Source organism: Mirounga angustirostris, unplaced genomic scaffold (genome assembly GCF_029215605.1).
Source record: "Mirounga angustirostris isolate CCGP_5_RB_7025 unplaced genomic scaffold, mMirAng1.0.hap1 SCAF_2, whole genome shotgun sequence".
NCBI lineage: Eukaryota > Metazoa > Chordata > Mammalia > Carnivora > Phocidae > Mirounga > Mirounga angustirostris.
The window spans coordinates 72,489,167-72,507,262 of NW_026991710.1; the positions used below are offsets into that span (position 1 = coordinate 72,489,167).

The window sequence follows — 18,096 nt, forward strand, 5'->3', positions numbered from 1 at the left end:
TTATTTATATGTCCAAAGAGTCTGCTATGGAATTTTTTTTTACAGATGAGAGAGCTTAATTGAAGCCTGAAAATCAGAGATTTGCTGTAGTAGTGAAGTCATAAATCCCATAAAGCATCTCTACTAGGAAAACAACCATAGAAAAGTCTTTAATCAATTTAGTTCTCCATTATCTGCAGCTAATATCATTTTGCACCACAGTAAAAGTACAAAAGCATTATATATGATTCCATTTTAATTTATTTTCACGTGACTTCATTTTTTTCTTCATCCATTATTATCCAAAATTCTGATTATTCATTCCATAAACTGGTTCTGGTAAAAGTTCTGAGAGCAAAATTTAAAGTAAGTTCCATATATATCTGTATAATTAAAAAATTTATACTTTTTTGCTATTACTTATCATCATTGAGATTAACTTCAAGTAATGCCTTGGCTGAGTGTATTTACAAAAATAGAGGTATATATATATATTTTTTTCCATAATTAAGCCTGTGATGTGTAAAATGTTAGAGACTGTCAATGAGTTTTTGTTTATTATATGTGCATGCATATAAGCATTTGAACAAAATGTGATTCTCTGGATGGGACACAGTGGAAAAGAAATGTCATATTTTTTTTCTCAGTTTCCCTGTGTAGTAGAACAAAATGTTAAACTCCTTGATTCAGTTCATCCAAACAAAATTCCATACTCCCTATCATCAATGTGAAATTTCTCTTCAAAATCAACAACCAATGAAACATGAGTGGACATAGGAAAGTTACTTCATGTTTTTCTCATGGGTTTTCCTGATAATAATTGCCTGTGTTTTCCCATTTACCCTTAGCTTCGTCAGACACCCTTCACCACCTCCATAGATCCATCCCACCAGAGGTCACAGATCACACAAAACCTACAGAAACAGGAAATCAAACTTCCTGAGTCCACTACAAAACACAGAAACCTATTTCCTCTACACATCTCAAATTGGCAAAGCTCTGTCTTAGCGGATTCAGTGTGGAAGTAGCTGTTGAAAAGACCAGAAGGACTGTATCTCCCAATTTTGCATGAGCTTTCTTGCTTCAAACTACTGAAATGAAGAGAGCAAGGCTATTTATCCTGCTTTCTAGTTTATGGAATGGGGGCTTTGGGCTTATCAACACCACGCATACTTGGACTACCCCTGAGGATGCAAGCTCCCAGGAGAACGCGGCCTCTGCTACGGTTCCTCTAAATAAAATGCTGCCAACCCCTCAGATCACATCAGCGGAGATAGCCACAATTCCTGAGGCAAGAATCTCTGAAGAGAGTCTTCTAAAATCAACACTGCCTCCCTCAGAGACAGGCACACCTCCTGAGGGTGTGAAAAACCAAACTCTCACACTCCCAAGGAAGATAGAAGGGGTGCTTAAGTTACAGCCTCTTGCCCTCCCAACCAAACCTAGCCTCAAGTTCAGCCCAAGAGCAGAGTCAGTGGTCCTTTCCAACTCTACAATGAAATTTCTTCAGAGCTTTGCCACAAAGTCGAATCAACAAGCGATCTCTCCCAACTCAGTTGCAGGCGGCCTGGGAAATCGGTCCCCACGGGAAACATACCTCAGCAGAGGTGACAGCAGTGGAAGCCAGAAAACCAACTATCAAAAATCAAGTTTTGAAACAACTAGAGGAAAGTAAGAAACAATTCTTTTTTTTTTTTTTTTTCTCTCCCTAACTATAGAGTCTATAAGATTGCAAGCTAACAGTTTCTCACTCTCAGAAAATGTTTTCATGTTCAGGATGAAATTGGATCACATTGCAGTTAGATAAGGTAATTAAGCATTACTTTATCTAATGGAGAAAAGATGAACCAAAAAATGCAGCAATTTTGTTTTAATTGAACCAATCAAATTCACTTATAAAGGGGCCTTTACTTGAGATAGTCACTAATAAGCAATGTAACACCACAGTGACTGTTAGTTGTTTATTCAACTCAAGGGTATGTTGGTGGGGCTCGGAAGGACACCCACAACATGAAAGAAAAAATGACAATACAGTTGGGACATGAACAGATTTAAAAATTGACAGAGCCTGGTGCTATGGAAGGTATAGTTATCAAGATCAAACCAAGCAGAGCTGGTGTGGAATCCTGGCTCCAGTACTGTCTAGCTTGGTGACTTTGAGTAAATTAATTGAGCTCCCTGAGACTGAGTTTTTTCTTATGTAAAATACAGATATGGTATAGGGGGTACAGATAAAAATACTAACTTTACAGGGTGATCCTGCAAGATTCGTATAAATCAAATATATTTAGATGCATGCTTTGCACAGAACAGGTGCTAAGAAACATATTTTACTAGTACTGTTATATTGAGTTATGCCATTATCATGAATGTGATGAATAGAAAAGCCAATTTTTCAAATTCATTTTGATTTAAAATTCGAGCAAATCCTATGTGAATTGTTGAAGTTAAAAAATAAAACTTTTAAAAGTATTATTAATGAAGGGGCGCCTGTGTGGCTCAGTCATTAAGCATCTGCCTTCGGCTCAGGTCATGATCCCAGGGTCCTGGGATCGAGCCCCGCATCGGGCTCCCTGCTCAGCGGGAAGCCTGCTTCTCCCTCTCCCACTCCCCCCGCTTGTGTTCCCTCTCTCGCTGTCAAATAAATAAATAAAATCTTTAAAAAATATATCGTTAATGAATACTTTCAAAAGGACCAAAAAATATACTAAAACAAACAAACAAAATAGCTGTGAAAAATGCAGGTCAATGTTTTTATTTAATGTTCAGAGTGATCTATTTGGAATACTAGTAGTTTAGTGTTATAAAACTAAACTTTCAAATGCTTTTTACCTACAATAAAATAGTTTCAAGACATCAAATAATGCCTTGAGATCTTAGTTGAGTTAAACATCTTACTAACTATATAACATAGTTTAAGTTACTGATAGTCGCTTACATCTGCTCTGTTATAGGCATTGTGTCAAAGCTGATGTTGACGTAAAGATGAGGAGACACTGGGAAGAATATAAACCAATAGATTCATATTTATGTATTCTTTATTATTTAAATCCATTATTTCACTGTATTTCAGAGATTATAGAACTTTAAAAAATATGTAAGTAAATCTGATTTTAACTAAATACTTATTTACTTGGTGGAATTTAGAACAATCCCAATTTACTGTAAAACAAATGCTACAGATTACAAAATGTTCAACTCAGGTTGGGTAAACTTTGCCCATAACAGACATTTTAACATATACATTAAACTTTTTCATGTTGAGGGACAACAGAATGCACTCTATTAAATAATAATAGCAAATGCCATATCACTTACATGATCATTTCTATTAGTCATATTTTATTAGATTCTATAATTTTAGTTTTTAAATCATTTAATAGAACTCTTTGAAAATGATTATGAACTTTTTAAAGATGCTGTCATTAAGAGATTTATCAATAGAATATGAAATATAATCCAAACAAGAAGGGGAAAATTCACATTAAAATGTCACTTAAATTTTATATAACATTGTTTCATAATTAGAACTAGTAATTGAGCATTTGAAAAATACTAGTTTTTAAATAAATGCTAGTTGTTTTATTATGTGCCTAACACTGTTCTAGTTTCTAAGGATACATAGAATTTTTTTTCTTTTTTAAGATTTTATTTATTTATTTGAGAGAGAGAGAATGAGAGACAGAGAGCATGAGAGGGAGGAGGGTCAGAGGGAGAAGCAGACTCCCTGCTGAGCAAGGAGCCCGATGCGGGACTCGATCCCGGGACTCCAGGATCATGACCTGAGCCGAAGGCAGTCGCTTAACCAACTGAGCCACCCAGGCGCCCGGATACATAGAATTTTTAAAAGAAGAATGATTCTGCCTGCAGGGATATGTCTTATAAAAAGTAAGCAGTAACATATCTGTCAGATTTCTAAAAACTCAATATGTGTTAGGAGGAAACAAGATATTAAAAGTGTAAACTTCCAAACAGAACGTTGTCCCATGGATTTTCCAATGAAAATAATTTTGAATTACTTCTAGAGAAAAGTACCAACTGTACTTAGAGATTCTATAGCCTGACGTCCTGGGAAGCCTGAGGTTTCCTTTTGGTGATCCTTTCCATCAAGCCCAAGACTTCTTACTCATTATGCCATGCAATTGATAATGGTGCTAGAGAAAACATTTCCGTGCCTTATGGACGCAATGCTGATGCAAAGAAGCCTTGATAAAGTCTTCCATATTTTCATTTGATTAGCAAGTAATAACAATAGCAAACACTTTATGACATCTGTTCCTAGCACTGTATTGTTCTGAGTGAATATATATATATATTTTTTATTTCAATCATTTGATCACTACCATAACTTCATGAAGAAGATTCTCTTATTATTTCTTTCAGAGAGATTAAGTATTTTAACTAAGGTCACTTAAAAGTAAATCTCGGAGGGTATTATGCTGAGCGAAATAAGTCAATCAGAGAAAGACATGTATCATATGACCTCATTGATATGAGGAATTCTTAATCTCAGGAAACAAACTGAGGGTGGCTGGAGTAGGGGGTGGGGTGGGAGGGATGGGGTGGCTGGGTGATAGACATTGGGGAGGGTATGTGCTATGGTGAGCACTGTGAATCGTGTAAGACTGTTGAATCACAGACCTGTACCTCTGAAATGAATAATACGTTATATGTTAAGAAAAAAAAAAAAAGAAGATAGTAGGAAGGGAAGAATGAAGGGGGGAAATCAGAGGGGGAGATGAACCATGAGAGACTATGGACTCTGAGGAACAAACTGAGGGTTCTAGAGGGGAGGGGGGTGGGTGGATGGGTCAGCCTGGTGATGGGTATTAAAGAGGGCACGTATTACATGGAGCACTGGGTGTTATACGCAAACAATGAATCATGGAACACTACATCAAAAACTAATAATGTAATGTATGGTGATTAACATAACATAATAAAAAAAATTTTAAAAAAAAGTAAATCTCGGGGCAGAGATTCAAACCGGTTTGGCTGGCTTCAGAGACATAGCTTTCAACCCCTACATTATACTCCTTCAGCAAGTGCAGTCTGATCTCCCAAGTGGGTAAATGAGCGTGACCAGTTTATTTTCCTCCTTAAGAGCCCTCAGAGGCTATTCTTTGCTTCCAGAATAAAGCCCAAATCCTTACCCAGTTAGTCATACAATGCCATCCTTGATCTGGCTTCTGCCTGCCTCCCCAGCCTCGTCTTCTTGACTTCCTGGCCGGTAAAATTTGTAGATCTCTGATCCACAATATGCTGTTCATTAAACCTATCTTTGTTCCCTGTTCATCCCTCTGGCTAACATGGTCTTTTCCCTTCCTTTATACCCAATAATAATACACTTGATCTTAGCCAAAAGGCCGAGAAGCAATAATAATAGCTCCAGGAAGCCTTCTCAGGCTGTGAGGTGGCCCTTCTAACTTCCACAGAGCTCTCCTTGAATTATTCTATCATTGCACTTACAATAGTGTATTATAATTATAGTGAACTCTGTGATCTCCTTTCTTGTAGAGACATATTTGAATGCTAACAAAGTCTCTGGGTTATAATAGGTACACAATAAATATTTAACAAGCTGAATGTAAAATTTATAGAATAATATTTGAATATAAAGAGGAATCTTTCCCAAAGAAATATTCTTATTTCTCTATGATGAAATCTAGATGATTCATTTTAGGTTTTCATTGTTGTTGTGCTTGTTTTGTTTTGTTTCATTTTTCCTTACTGCTCTTGGAATTTTATAGTGACACTGGGTAAAAGGAATACCTCTGTCTATAGGATTTTTCTGGCATATTTTTGTCTCATCTTGTACTCTCTCTGGTCTTAGCGCTGCAGAAACTCCTTGCTACCCCAGAGCTGTGGTTTCCTATCTGGTAGAGTGGTGGTTGGTCGGTGACCAAGCACTCTGAAATAGGCAGGATAAAAAGAAGAAATTAGAATTAACCTATTTATGCATTGGATAATTATTTGCTGAGGACCTAATCTGTCCCCAGCATAGTGCTTGCGCTGAAGGTAACATGGTGAACAAAACTGCCACCTCTTCTGCCCTCGTTGAGTCTATGATCCAGTGGGAAGGACATGAGGAAGAAAAACAGTGAATCACAAATGCTGATGTTGAATCCAAATAGTGGTAAACATTCTGAATGAAGCTTATGAGAATATGTAACAGAGTGAACGGCCTACCTTGAAGGTGGGTAAGATTCCCTGAAAGGATACTAGGTAAAATGAGGTATAGATAGACATCAATTACCTACTTAACTTCTCCCACAATCCCAAACCCTGCATACACCTACGTGAATCTTCCCATCTCAGTAAATGTCTAGCTCCATAAATAGCAACGCTTGATATATCCATGACATTTTTCTTTCCCTCCTAACTTTTATCTAATCTATCAAGAAGTCTTCTTGGTACTCCTTCCAGTATATCTCAAATCTCTCTCCACGTTCACTCTACCATCCTCTCTTAGCCACCATTATCTACCACCAGACTCCTAGCTTGTCCACTGTAATCCATGTTCCACACAAGTGAGAGATCCTTTCAACTTTAAAAAAATAAATAAATTTGATACATATCATTGTGTAAATTTAAGGTGTTAAAACTTTTAAATCGGATTAATGGATTTATTTGATGTTAAGACTTCATCCTTTGTGACACATTGTTTTACATACTATAAGAAAGAAAAGTATGACATTATTTCTTAGAATTTTTAGACTTATTTATGTCTTAGAGATTATTTTATGTATATGTATATATATACATATCACTCTTTTGCATACTTAAAATGAAAATGTAAATGAAACTGGTTAAGGTGTCTCTAAGGCAAGGGCAATAACGGCAGTCTGACAATAGTGACTGAAGCATACCATTGATTTTAAAATATATTCTTGATTTCAGAGATGTCGTCTTAAAATCTGTGGAATTTAACATTTTGCTCACATGCTAAAAATCACTCAGTAGCTTTCCATTTCATTTAGAATAAAATCCCAAATCCTTACCATGGCCCACAGGGTCTTGCTTGATACGACTCCTGACTATCTCTATCATCTCATCTTCATCACACTCCCAAGTTCATTCAGCTGCTTTCCTCTGGCCACACTGGCCTCTCCGGGTACTGAGCTTGTCCAGTTTATATGCATCTCAAGGAAACTTCCTCTTTGCTCTAGCTAGAATGCTCTTCTTTCAGTATATGGAAAAAGAATTCTTTTCCTCATGCAACTTCAGCTTTACTGTCCCTCAATGAAAACTCTGATTACCTGGTGTAAATTTGCCATTCTTACTGTATCACCCTTATTTTTTTTTTTTTAAAGATTTTATTTATTTGACAGAGAGAGACACAGCAAGAGAGGGAACACAAGCAGGGGGAGTGGGAGAGGGAGAAGCAGGCTCCCCGCAGAGCAGGGAGCCCGATGTGGGACTTGATCCCAGGACTCTGGGATCATGACCTGAGCTGAAGGCAGTCACTTAACCAACTGAGCCACCCAGGCGTCCCTGATTACCTGGTGTAAATTTGCCATTCTTACTGTATCACCCTTATTTTTTTCTTCATGGCACTGACATGAAATTATTGGGTTTATTTATGTAGTCAGCCGTGTCTTTTCTGTCTTTCCACAATAGAATATATATCCCATGAAAATGGGAACCTTGCCTTTCTTTCTTTCTTTCTTTTTTTTTTGGTTTCAGGAGTAGAATTTAGTGGTTCATCACTTGCGTATAACACCCAGTGCTCATCACAAGTGGCCTCCTTAATACCCATCACTGATACAGCCAACCCACCCCTCACCTCCCTTTCGGCAACCCTCAGGTTTCTCTCTAGTAAAGAGTCTCTTATGGTTTGCTTCCCTCTCTCTCTCTCTCTTTTTTTTCCTTCCCCTATGTTCATCTGTTTTGTTTCTTTTTTTTTTTAAGATTTTATTTATTTGACAGAGAGAGAGAGATATAGCGAGAGCAGGAACACAAGCAGGGGGAGTGGGAGAGGGAGAAGCAGGCTTCCTGCTGAGCAGGGAGCCTGATGCGGGGCTCGATCCCAGGACCCTGGGATCATGACCTGAGCTGAAGGCAGATGCTTAACGACTGAGCCACCTAGGCGCCCCATCAATTTTGTTTCTTACATTCCACATACGAATGAAATCATATGGTGTTTGTGTTTCTCTGACTCACTTATTTCACTTAGCATAATAACATTCTAGCTCCATCCATGTTGTTGCAAATGGCAAGATTTCATTCTTTTTGATGGCTGAGTAGTATTCCATTGTGTGTGTGTGTGTGTGTGTGTGTGTGTACCACTTCTTTATCCATGCATCAGTTGGTGAACATTTGGGCTCTTTCCATAGTTTGCCTATTGTTTATAATGCTGCTATAAATATTGGGGTGCATGTATCCCTTCAAATCAGTATTTTTGTTTCTTTTGGGTAAATACCTAGTCGTGCAATTGCTGGGTCATAGGGAAGTTCTATTTTTACTTGTTGAGGAATCTCCATACTGTTTTCCACAGTGACTGCACCAGCTTGCATTCCCACCAGCAGTGTAAGAGGTTTCCCCTTTCTCCACATCCTCGCCAACATCTGTTGTTTCCTGTGTTGTTCATTTTAGCCATTCTGACAGTTGTGAGGTGGTATGTCATTGTGGTTTTGATTTGTATTTCCCTGATGATGAGTGATGTTGAGCATTTTTTCATGTGTCTGTTTGCCATTCTTATGTCTTCTTTGGAAAAATGTCTGTTCATGTCTTCTGCTCCCTTCTTAACTAGATTGTTTATTTTTGGGGGTGTTGAGTTTGGTAAATTCTTTATAGATTTTGGATATTAACCCTTTATCAGATATGTCATTTGCAAATATATTCTTCCATTCTGTAGGTTGCTTTTAGTTTTGTTGATTGTTTCCTTCATTGTGTAGGAGCTTTTCACTTGATGAGGTCCCAATAGTTCATTTTTGCTTTTGTTTCCCTTGACTCCAGCGACATGTCTAGTAAGAAGTAGCTATGGCTGAGGTCAGAGGTAACTGCCTGTGTTCTCCTCTAGGATTTTGTTGGTTTCCTGTCTCATATTTAGGATATCATCCATTTTGAATTTATTTTTGTGTATGGTGTAAGAAAGTGGTTCAGTTTCATTCTTCTGCATGTTGCTGTCCAGTGTTCCCACCATTTGTTGAAGAGACTGTCTTCTTTCCACTGGATATTCTTTCCTGCTTTGTTGAAGAAGATTAGTTGACCATACAGATGTGGGTCCATTTCTGGGTTCTTTATTCTGTTCCATTGATCTATGTGTCTGTTTTTGTGTTAATACCATACTGTCTTGATGACTATAGCTGTGTAATATAGCTTGAAGTCTGGAATTGTGATACCTCCAGATTTGCTTTTCTTTTTCAGGATTCTTTTGGCTATTCAGGGTCTTTTGTAGTTCCATACAAATTTTAGGATTATTTGTTCTAGCTCTGTGAAAAATACTCGTGGTATTTTGATTGGGACTGCATTAAATGTGTAGATTGTTTTGGGTAGTGTAGATATTTTAACAATGTTTGTTCTTCCAATCCATGAGCATGGAAGGCTTTTCCATTTCTTTGTGTCCTCTTTGATTTCTTTCATCAGTGTTCTATAGTTTTTTTTTTTTTTTTTTTTTTTTTTTTTTCTTTTTTTTTTAATTTTTTTATTCTTATGTTAATCCCCTTACATTACAACATTAGTTTTAGATGAAGTGTTCCATGATTCATTGTTTGTGCACAACACCCAGTGCTCCATGCAGAATGTGCCCTCCTAAATACCCACCACCAGGCTAACCCATCCTCCCACCCCCCTCCCCTCTAGAACCCTGTTTGTTTTTCAGAGTCCATCGTCTCTCATGGTTCGTCTACCCCTCCGATTTCCCCCGCTTCATTCTTCCCCTCCTGCTACCTTCTTCTTCTTCTTCTTCTTTTTTTTTTTCTTAACATATATTGCATTATTTGTTTCAGAGGTACAGTGTTCTATAGTTTTCAGAGTACAGATCGTTTACCTCTTTAGTTAGGTTTATTCATAGGTATCTTATCTTGTTTTGGTGCAATTGCAAATGGAACTGATTCCTTGATTTCTTTTTCTGCTGCTTCATTATTGATGTACAGAAATGCAACAGATCTCTGTACATTGATTTTATATCCTGCAACTTTGCTGAATTCATGTATGAGTTCTAGCAATTTTTTGGTGGAGTTTTTGGGTTTTCTACATAGAGTATCCTGTTGTCTGCAAATAGTGAAAGTTTGACATTTTCCTTTCTGATCTGGGTGCCTTTTATTTCTTATTGTTGTCTCATTGCTGAGGCTAGGGGCTTCTGGTACTATGTTAAATAACAATGGTGAGTGGACACCCTTGTGTTGTTCCTGACTGTAGAGGAAAAGCTCTCCATTTTTCCCCATTGAGGATGATATTAGCTGTGGGTCTTTCATATATGGTCTTTATGATGTTGAGTTATGTTCCCTCTATCCCTACTTTGTTGAGGGTTTTTATCAAGAATGGATGCTATATTTTGTCAAATCCTTTATCTGCATCTATCAACAGGATCATATGGTTCTTATCCTCTCTTTTATTAATGTGGTATATCATGATTATTGATTTGTGAATATTGAACCACCCGGGAACCTTGCCTTTCTTATTTACTATTCTATTTATTACCCCCAACTGTGCCAGGCTCATAGAAAGAGAGCTCAGCAAAACTCTGTGCAATAACGAATCATTGGATGGATTTGGAGTTCAGAGCAAAGATCAAGACTAGAGCTATAAATTTGGAAAATATGAAAATATGGACACTTGGCTAAGGAGAGTTTTTTGTTTGTTTTTATTTGTTTGTTTGCTTTTGTACATCAATAATGAAGCAGCAGAATTTAAGCAGAAACCAAGGTTAGTCAGAGAGTTTTCTACTTTTTAGTTTTTTATTTTATTTTGTATACATAATGGTCATAAATATGGTAAAATGTTAATGAAAGTGCCAGAAATGAAATAAAAGTTGAATACCAAACAAGAGGAACATTTTATTTGCTAAGTTTAATGTCCTTTCTTTTAGAACTTCATTTATTTACTCTTTTTCTATAAGCTACATAACTTGCTTTATGTACAAATAGAAAGCTTACTTTAAATGAATTATGACTTCTAATATAATGTCTAAAATGGTAAGTTCTCCAAAGCACTCACTAGACCACTTGTAAGTAAAAATTTTGAACACCACTTTTAAAAAAATAATGTTTAAAATTACAATAACTAACCATTAAATTAATTCTACTATTGTAATATGCATTTTTCTGCTTATTTCTGTGAACTATGAGTAGGTTTTGGGTGTGAAAAATCTGATCAGTTAAATTTATATATTGTCTCAGTTCCTTGAGGCTGCTATCCCAAAACAACACAGACTGGGTTATGAACAACAGAAATTTACCTCTCAGAGTTTTGAAAGCCGGATGTCTGAGACTAGCATGGGCCGGTGGGAGGAGAGCCCTTTTCTGGGTTTCCAGATTTTAAACATGACAGAAGGTATGAGGGATCTCTCTAGGGCCTCTTTAATAAGCACACTAATCCCAGGGACGCCTGGGTGCCATCAGCTCAGGTCATGATCCCAGGGTCCTGGGATCAAGTCCTGCATTGGGTTCTCTGCTCAGCAGGGAGCCTGCTTCTCTCTCTGTTTGCCACTCCCCTTGCATGTGCGCTCTTTCTCTCTCTCTCTATGACAAATAAATAAATAAATAAAATCTTTAAAAAAAAATAAGAGCACTAATCCCATCAAGAGGGCACTGCTATCTCCCAATGGTCCCAGTCCCAATATTATATTGGGCATTTGGATTTTAACATATAAAATTTGGGGGGGCACAAACATTCAATCTATGTCATAGTATTTTGCAAAGTTATTATCAAACCTAATAGCATCCAAAGGGGATTACTTTCACAAGCTGTAAAATTCCCAAGAGAAACACACCATTATGTTAAAGAGTATTTTTTTTTAATTTCCTTGGGAAATAAATGCATCTACTAGATTACTGTCAGTGAAAACCAACAGTCAGTGGAGTATATTCTGTGTATTAATTTTTTCTCCTTAATCACTTCCTTTTATTTCATTCCTTCCATATTTCTCCTCCCTAAATTACTACTGAATATATAAATACATACTGAATTATACATGCTAGAATTTAATAAGTGCTTATATAATCCTAGGTGATTAAATGAGAAATTTTTGTATTTCCTTTTGGATTTTTCAGTATGAAAATATTATTTTAAACACTTATTATTTAAGACAAGATGCTAAAAGAGTCAGTTTACAGGAACAACTGGAGTTAAGTATAGAATTAAGCATCATAGCATCTGTGAGCCTCCCTTTTCTGAGGCTTTCTGGTCTGCACACTGGGAGAGGCTGACACCTACTGGAATAGAAACAGTTTACAATGTCCCTGAATAGGCTGAAGTCAGAGTGTGGGGAAAAGGAACAAAAAATAAAATAAAATTAGGTAAAATAAGACAAATTTATGAAAACAGTTATATTTAAGTAACTTTAAGAATTATTACTCATAAATATATAAATATATATTATATACAATATGTTATACATTTCTAATCAATGTGTCTCTTAAAAATATACTATCATTAGCTTTAAAATTTAAAAAATAGGTTGGATCAAAAAGCAAACTCTATACATATCCCCTGGAATGCGGACACATTCAGCTGATTGTCCTAAAATTTTACACTGAAAATATCATATATACACAATAATTTGCGACTCTGAGACACTGTATCATCATCTATCATCAAAAACTCAATTACAATTACCATACAGTGCCCACGATGGAAGGCAAATTAATTATGCCTGACAAAGACTTTAATTGCAAAAGTTGGTATATAAAAAAAGTTTCTTTTTAAAACCTAAATTAACCAGAAAATTAAAGTATCAGAATATCAGAAATTCCCCATCATCTGAGCTTTGCGTGATTGCTTTTCAAAATTTGTTTTAAATATATTTTTACATGATTCTTTTATAAAACTACTACTTCTATCCAAGTTTAAATATTATGTAGAATTTTGAGGTAAAGGTACTTACACTAAAATATTAATGAATTACAAACATAAATTTTGTTTGAAAATAAGTTGTTTTCTTAAGGAGATTAGTGTTCAGATGAACTTATTGGACTATTAGCCAAACTAAATATAAAATGACTAATGTTTTATTCTAATGTGTGATTTACATATCAAGAATCTTTTTACTAAATCTAAGTACTTACTTTTAATTTTTATTATTTCTTCTTTCATATTGTGTATATGTATATTTCCTTTGGAGTACTTTCTCATTTATGACTGGTGAACTCATGTAAATTCTAGTCTCTCAAATTAATAATTTGATAAAAGTGTTCTTGTTATAGTTTGATTAAAAAATAAAGACTTGTATAAAATAAGGATTTCATAACATTTGGGAAGTATTTATGTTCATAATTTTTTAAGACTGTAGAAACATTTTGGGGTGTCTGTGTGGCACAGATGTTAAACGTCCAACTCTTGGTTTCAGCTCAGCTCAGGATCAAGCCCTATGTGGGGCTCCGTGCTCAGCGGGAACTCTGCTTGAAGATTCTCTCCCTTGGCCCCTCCCCCTGCTTATGCTGTCTCTCTTGCTAAATAAATAAATAAATCTTTAAAAAAAAAAGACTATAGAAACATTTTGAGTACATATGTATTCTAAGAGCTAAGCTTTATCATGTGATCTGAACATAAAGGATGATGATAATGTTCTGTAATGGTTTTCTGGAAATTATTATTATTATTATTTTTAAAGATTTTATTTATATATATATAAAAGATTTTATTTATATATTTACTATTATTTATTTGAGAGAGAGAGTGAGCGGGGGGGAGGAGCAGTGGGGGAGGCAGAGGGGAAGGGAGAGAAAATACATATATATTAAATGTATACAGGGATGCCTGGGTGGCTCAGTCGGTTAAGCATCTGCCTTTGGCTCAGGTCATGATCCCAGGGTCCTGGGATCGAGTCCTACATCGGGCTCCTTGCTTGGCAAGGAGTCTGCTTCTCCCTCTCCCTCTGCTGCTCCCCCTGCTTGTGCTTTCTCTCTCTCTGACAAATAAATAAAATCTTAAAAAAAAAATTAAAAAAAAATAAATGTATACATATATTTACACACATATGTATGTGTGTATATATATATAAGCAATTATGGTTAAGATAAATTTATCAGGTCATTAAAGAAGTGAAAAAGGAGTCGTCTCTATTTGCATATATGGCAAAAATTGGGAGATATATATCTATTCCCTTCATAAAAAATCCTACTAACTTTCTGAATCATGTAATCAGCAGCAGCAGCAAGTGTTTTATATATATTATGTTAATTCATTTGGTCTCACAACAACGCTGTGAGATAGGTTATATCATTATACTTATTGTATGGAAGGCGAAGCCACATTTAATGAACAAACTAATGGCTAATAGTTGTAGAGTCAAAATCTCAAAGCAGGCAGTCTGGCTCGAGCATTAGTCAACAACTCTGTTACCTGCCTCTCTAGTCAGGGAAACTTTTCCTTATTATTTTGTTTTGCTTATGTAGGTATCCCAGTCTCTGCTCCTCCCCTTCTGCTTCATTCAGGGAAAAAACAGAAACAAAAACTCCAGACACAGCAATGCAATCTCTTCATTTGCCTGCATGTATGGAGTAAAAGAAGAGAATGAAAATCTTGTTCAGGAGGCAGCCTTTCATCATCAGAAATAACCTTATAGGTCTGACTTACAGAGCTGGGGGGAAAAAAAAATGTGTTTATGATGGCTATGAAGCTGAGAGAAACCCCTCTTTTCCCTTTCTTCCTTTCCTTCTTTTCCCTTTTTCATCCATTTATATTGTAGCATGTGGCAGAATTCCTTTCCTTTTTAAGGCTGAATAATATTCCATTGTAGATAGATGATAGATACCTATATATCACATTTTGTTTATCTATTCATCTGTCCATAGGCACTTTGATTGTTTCCACCTTTTGGATATTGTTATCCATGAAATTTTAATGATGTTCTTCAATGAGGATAGTGTGCTAGGGAGAACATTTACCCTGACTGGTGGTGTTATCTGAAAACTGTTCTTTTTTTTTTTAAAACTTCAAGAATGTGTTTATCCTCAGGAACTTAGTAATTGAATTATTGAACCAAATAAGGCTTTATTTGATTTATTTCCTCTCTAATTATTGACATCAACAAAATTAGGCTTGTTAGGATATATTCTTGCCTTTAACATTTATTCTCCTTTTAAAATGAATTACTCTTTACAAATTTATAGGAGAGAGAGGGGCAGAAAGAGAGAGAAGAAATTGACCATATATGTTACAGAGTTTAGGAATGAGCAGGTTGGATTTACAAAAGTAGTAAACACTTGTCATTAAAAACACATGATATTTCTGATGTATTTAGAATATGTTTATCTCTTCATCGTTGAATTTGCTGGGGATTTAATTGCTATGTATTTGAGGCATTTAGTGTACAATGATGTACTATACCATAATTTCATAATTTCGCTGTTAGTGATGGTCAAACTTAGCTCAGGTAGGTTTTTATTGGAATGTATTTCCATGCAATCATCATTTTGTAATTAAAACATAAGTGTTCCTCATGAGATAAATGAGTGGCAACAGGAATGAACTATTCTTTTGTGAAGGATTAATTAATATTCTTTTTTTTAAGATTTTATTTATTTATTTGAGACAGAGAATGAGATAGAGCATGAGAGGGTCGGAGGGAGAAGCAGACTCCCTGCCGAGCAGGGAGCCCGATGTGGGACTCGATCCTGGGACTCCAGGATCATGACCTGAACCGAAGGGAGTCGCTTAACCAACTGAGCCACCCAGGCACCCGGATTAATTAATATTCTTATCTATAAATTAAATCCCGTGGGAAACTTAGTCCTTTCCTTGAGGCATTTATGAATTCATTAATACATGTATATATTTTTTTCATTTGTAGTTTGTAGTCACCCTTAGGTACAAAGTAAAGAATGATTATCAAGTCAGGGAGGCATAGGTGGTTATTAGGTGAGGTGTGGGAGGCTGATAGGAGAGTTGCAAAATAATCCTCTTTCTCTGAGAAAGTTTGAATTTTTCAGAGGTAGCCATGACTGTGTTTCATTTTCCTCTTGTTCCTCTTTGAATCCCTAAATTCATCTCAAAAAGGAGATGACAGGAAACAAAATCATAAAGGTCCTTCACTTCATAAAGTCTCCCCAAACACAAAATCTTCTCCAACTTCCTAGAAAAAAATTACATGCTATTGCCTAATTTATGGTGGGGGTTTTGCTGGTGTACCTTGATGTCTAGTGAATATCCACAGTACCTATTATTTTCATGCTATTGGGTCAGTTCAAGCCACAGGTTATCAGTATACAAGTTTAAACATTCAGCCTTTTATAAATAGGATGGCAAGCAATTTATTAATATGAGTTTTAAGGACTGGTATAGAGAATGTTAACTGGTCGACTGTTGTCTTTTATTTCTTAAAGAAAATATTTGTTGCGGTCATTATTTAAATGAATCCATTGTTGCTCAGTCTACTCTTGGTTCAGGATAAGAATGGATATGACTGGGTCATAGTTTGGGTCAGGGTATGCTTCAAATGACAAATCACTAATTAATGGAAATTTTTTTTTAATTTAGTCTTTTTACTAGATCCCTGGAAGACTGGGTTTCTAAAACATTTCAATCAAAAGTACAGTATACAGTAGATTACTTACAATGCTTCTCTTAGTTCATTATCCACAAGACTTCAAGTTGTGTAAGTCAAACTAGAATCCTTTTGCTACCTTCTGTTTTGCATGGTCTGCAAGCTAGGCTGGTGTTCTTAAATAACCAAAGCTGCCTGGTTTTCCCTAGAACAAACCTTTTACCTATTAACTTGGAAAATCCAAAGAATCAATACAAGCTTTTTTCAGTACATGCTGCGGCCCAAAAGAAGCAGTGTTATTACCCTGAAAGAGAATCCCAAATGCAGTCTGCTGTTTGGAGGGTTACGACCCCATGGAAAGCTAAACACTTCAAAGTACCTGCTCTCCATCCACCATAATCAGTCTGGAAATGTACAAAGGATTTTTAGATTTCAGCAAAATGCTTGTCTGGGATCATTACATTTGCCTTTATGCTGCCTGTCACCATTGTACCATGCTTAATTTTCTATTTTTAAACTTATATTTTCCAATAATTTGGTTTTAAAATTTCTATTTACATTTTTAACATCCCTTAATGAGCTTATTTCATCAGTAGCATAAACCTAATTATGAGTCACACCAGGGGCTCTTTGGCTGTGGATAGTTCTTCCAATTTACACTGGATCAAAGATTGTTGCGCCATGAGCAATCTGCTGGTCTGCTTTTTGCCTACTCAACTCTTTCAGTCATGAGATTGTTTTAGTATTTAGGAATTTAAAAGATCTCTGCAGGTGACACTGTGATTTAGTCTCACAAACAGTATCTGTACCTATCATCTATCGATCGATGGATCCATCTATCCATCTAGCTATTGTCTCTTTTTCCATAGCCCAGAGCATGTAGGGATCGTGGTACTTTTCTCTGTCCTGCCTCGTACACCTCCCTCAACACTCACGCAGCCAATTCAGGTGACAGAAGATTTAACTGCTTCTGTTTGAAGCTGGTCATTCTCTATAATTAGGATAATCAGTGGATTTGCATAAGAAACCTAATTCATATTTTAAAATATCCCTTTTTTGTGGCCCTCTCAATTTGAAATCTTTCGTATTTCTGTTTCTTGCTTTTGCCAGTTCTTTGTTTCACAGTATTTTTGCAAGTCTCACCATGCTTTTAGAAAATGTGCCAAAAGGTCTTTTTATTTCTTTATGGAACTAACCGTTCAAACTTCTCATTCAAAAGATCTTTGCACAATAAGCTATATGGTACTCAATGTATCTGCTGTAGGTGGATGAATGACAGAGTAAGCTTTATTGTAGAAAAACATTTGGTCCCAAGAAGCCTAAATATTCCAAAGCAGATGTTTACTAACTCCAGTGGCTCTACTCTGGGGAAAAACTGGGTTCCTCCTTTGGTCTTTAACATTTAGATTGATTTTTTTAAAGATTTTATTTATTTGACAGAGAGAGAGAAAAAGAGAGAGAGAGAGCAC

The 18,096-nt window shown here is 36.0% G+C and overlaps 1 protein-coding gene across 1 annotated transcript in view; it reads left to right on the plus strand.

Moving 5' to 3' along the window:
• The first annotated feature begins 891 nt into the window (after window positions 1-891).
• Window positions 892-18,096, plus strand: part of MMRN1 (multimerin 1) — a 63,810-nt gene continuing 46,605 nt past the window's right edge. Inside the window, exon 1 of the mRNA XM_045880750.3 lies at window positions 892-1,650. Within this exon, the coding sequence (XP_045736706.1) occupies window positions 1,076-1,650 (575 nt within the window). The 5' untranslated portion in view covers window positions 892-1,075. The remainder of the gene's footprint in view (window positions 1,651-18,096) is intronic.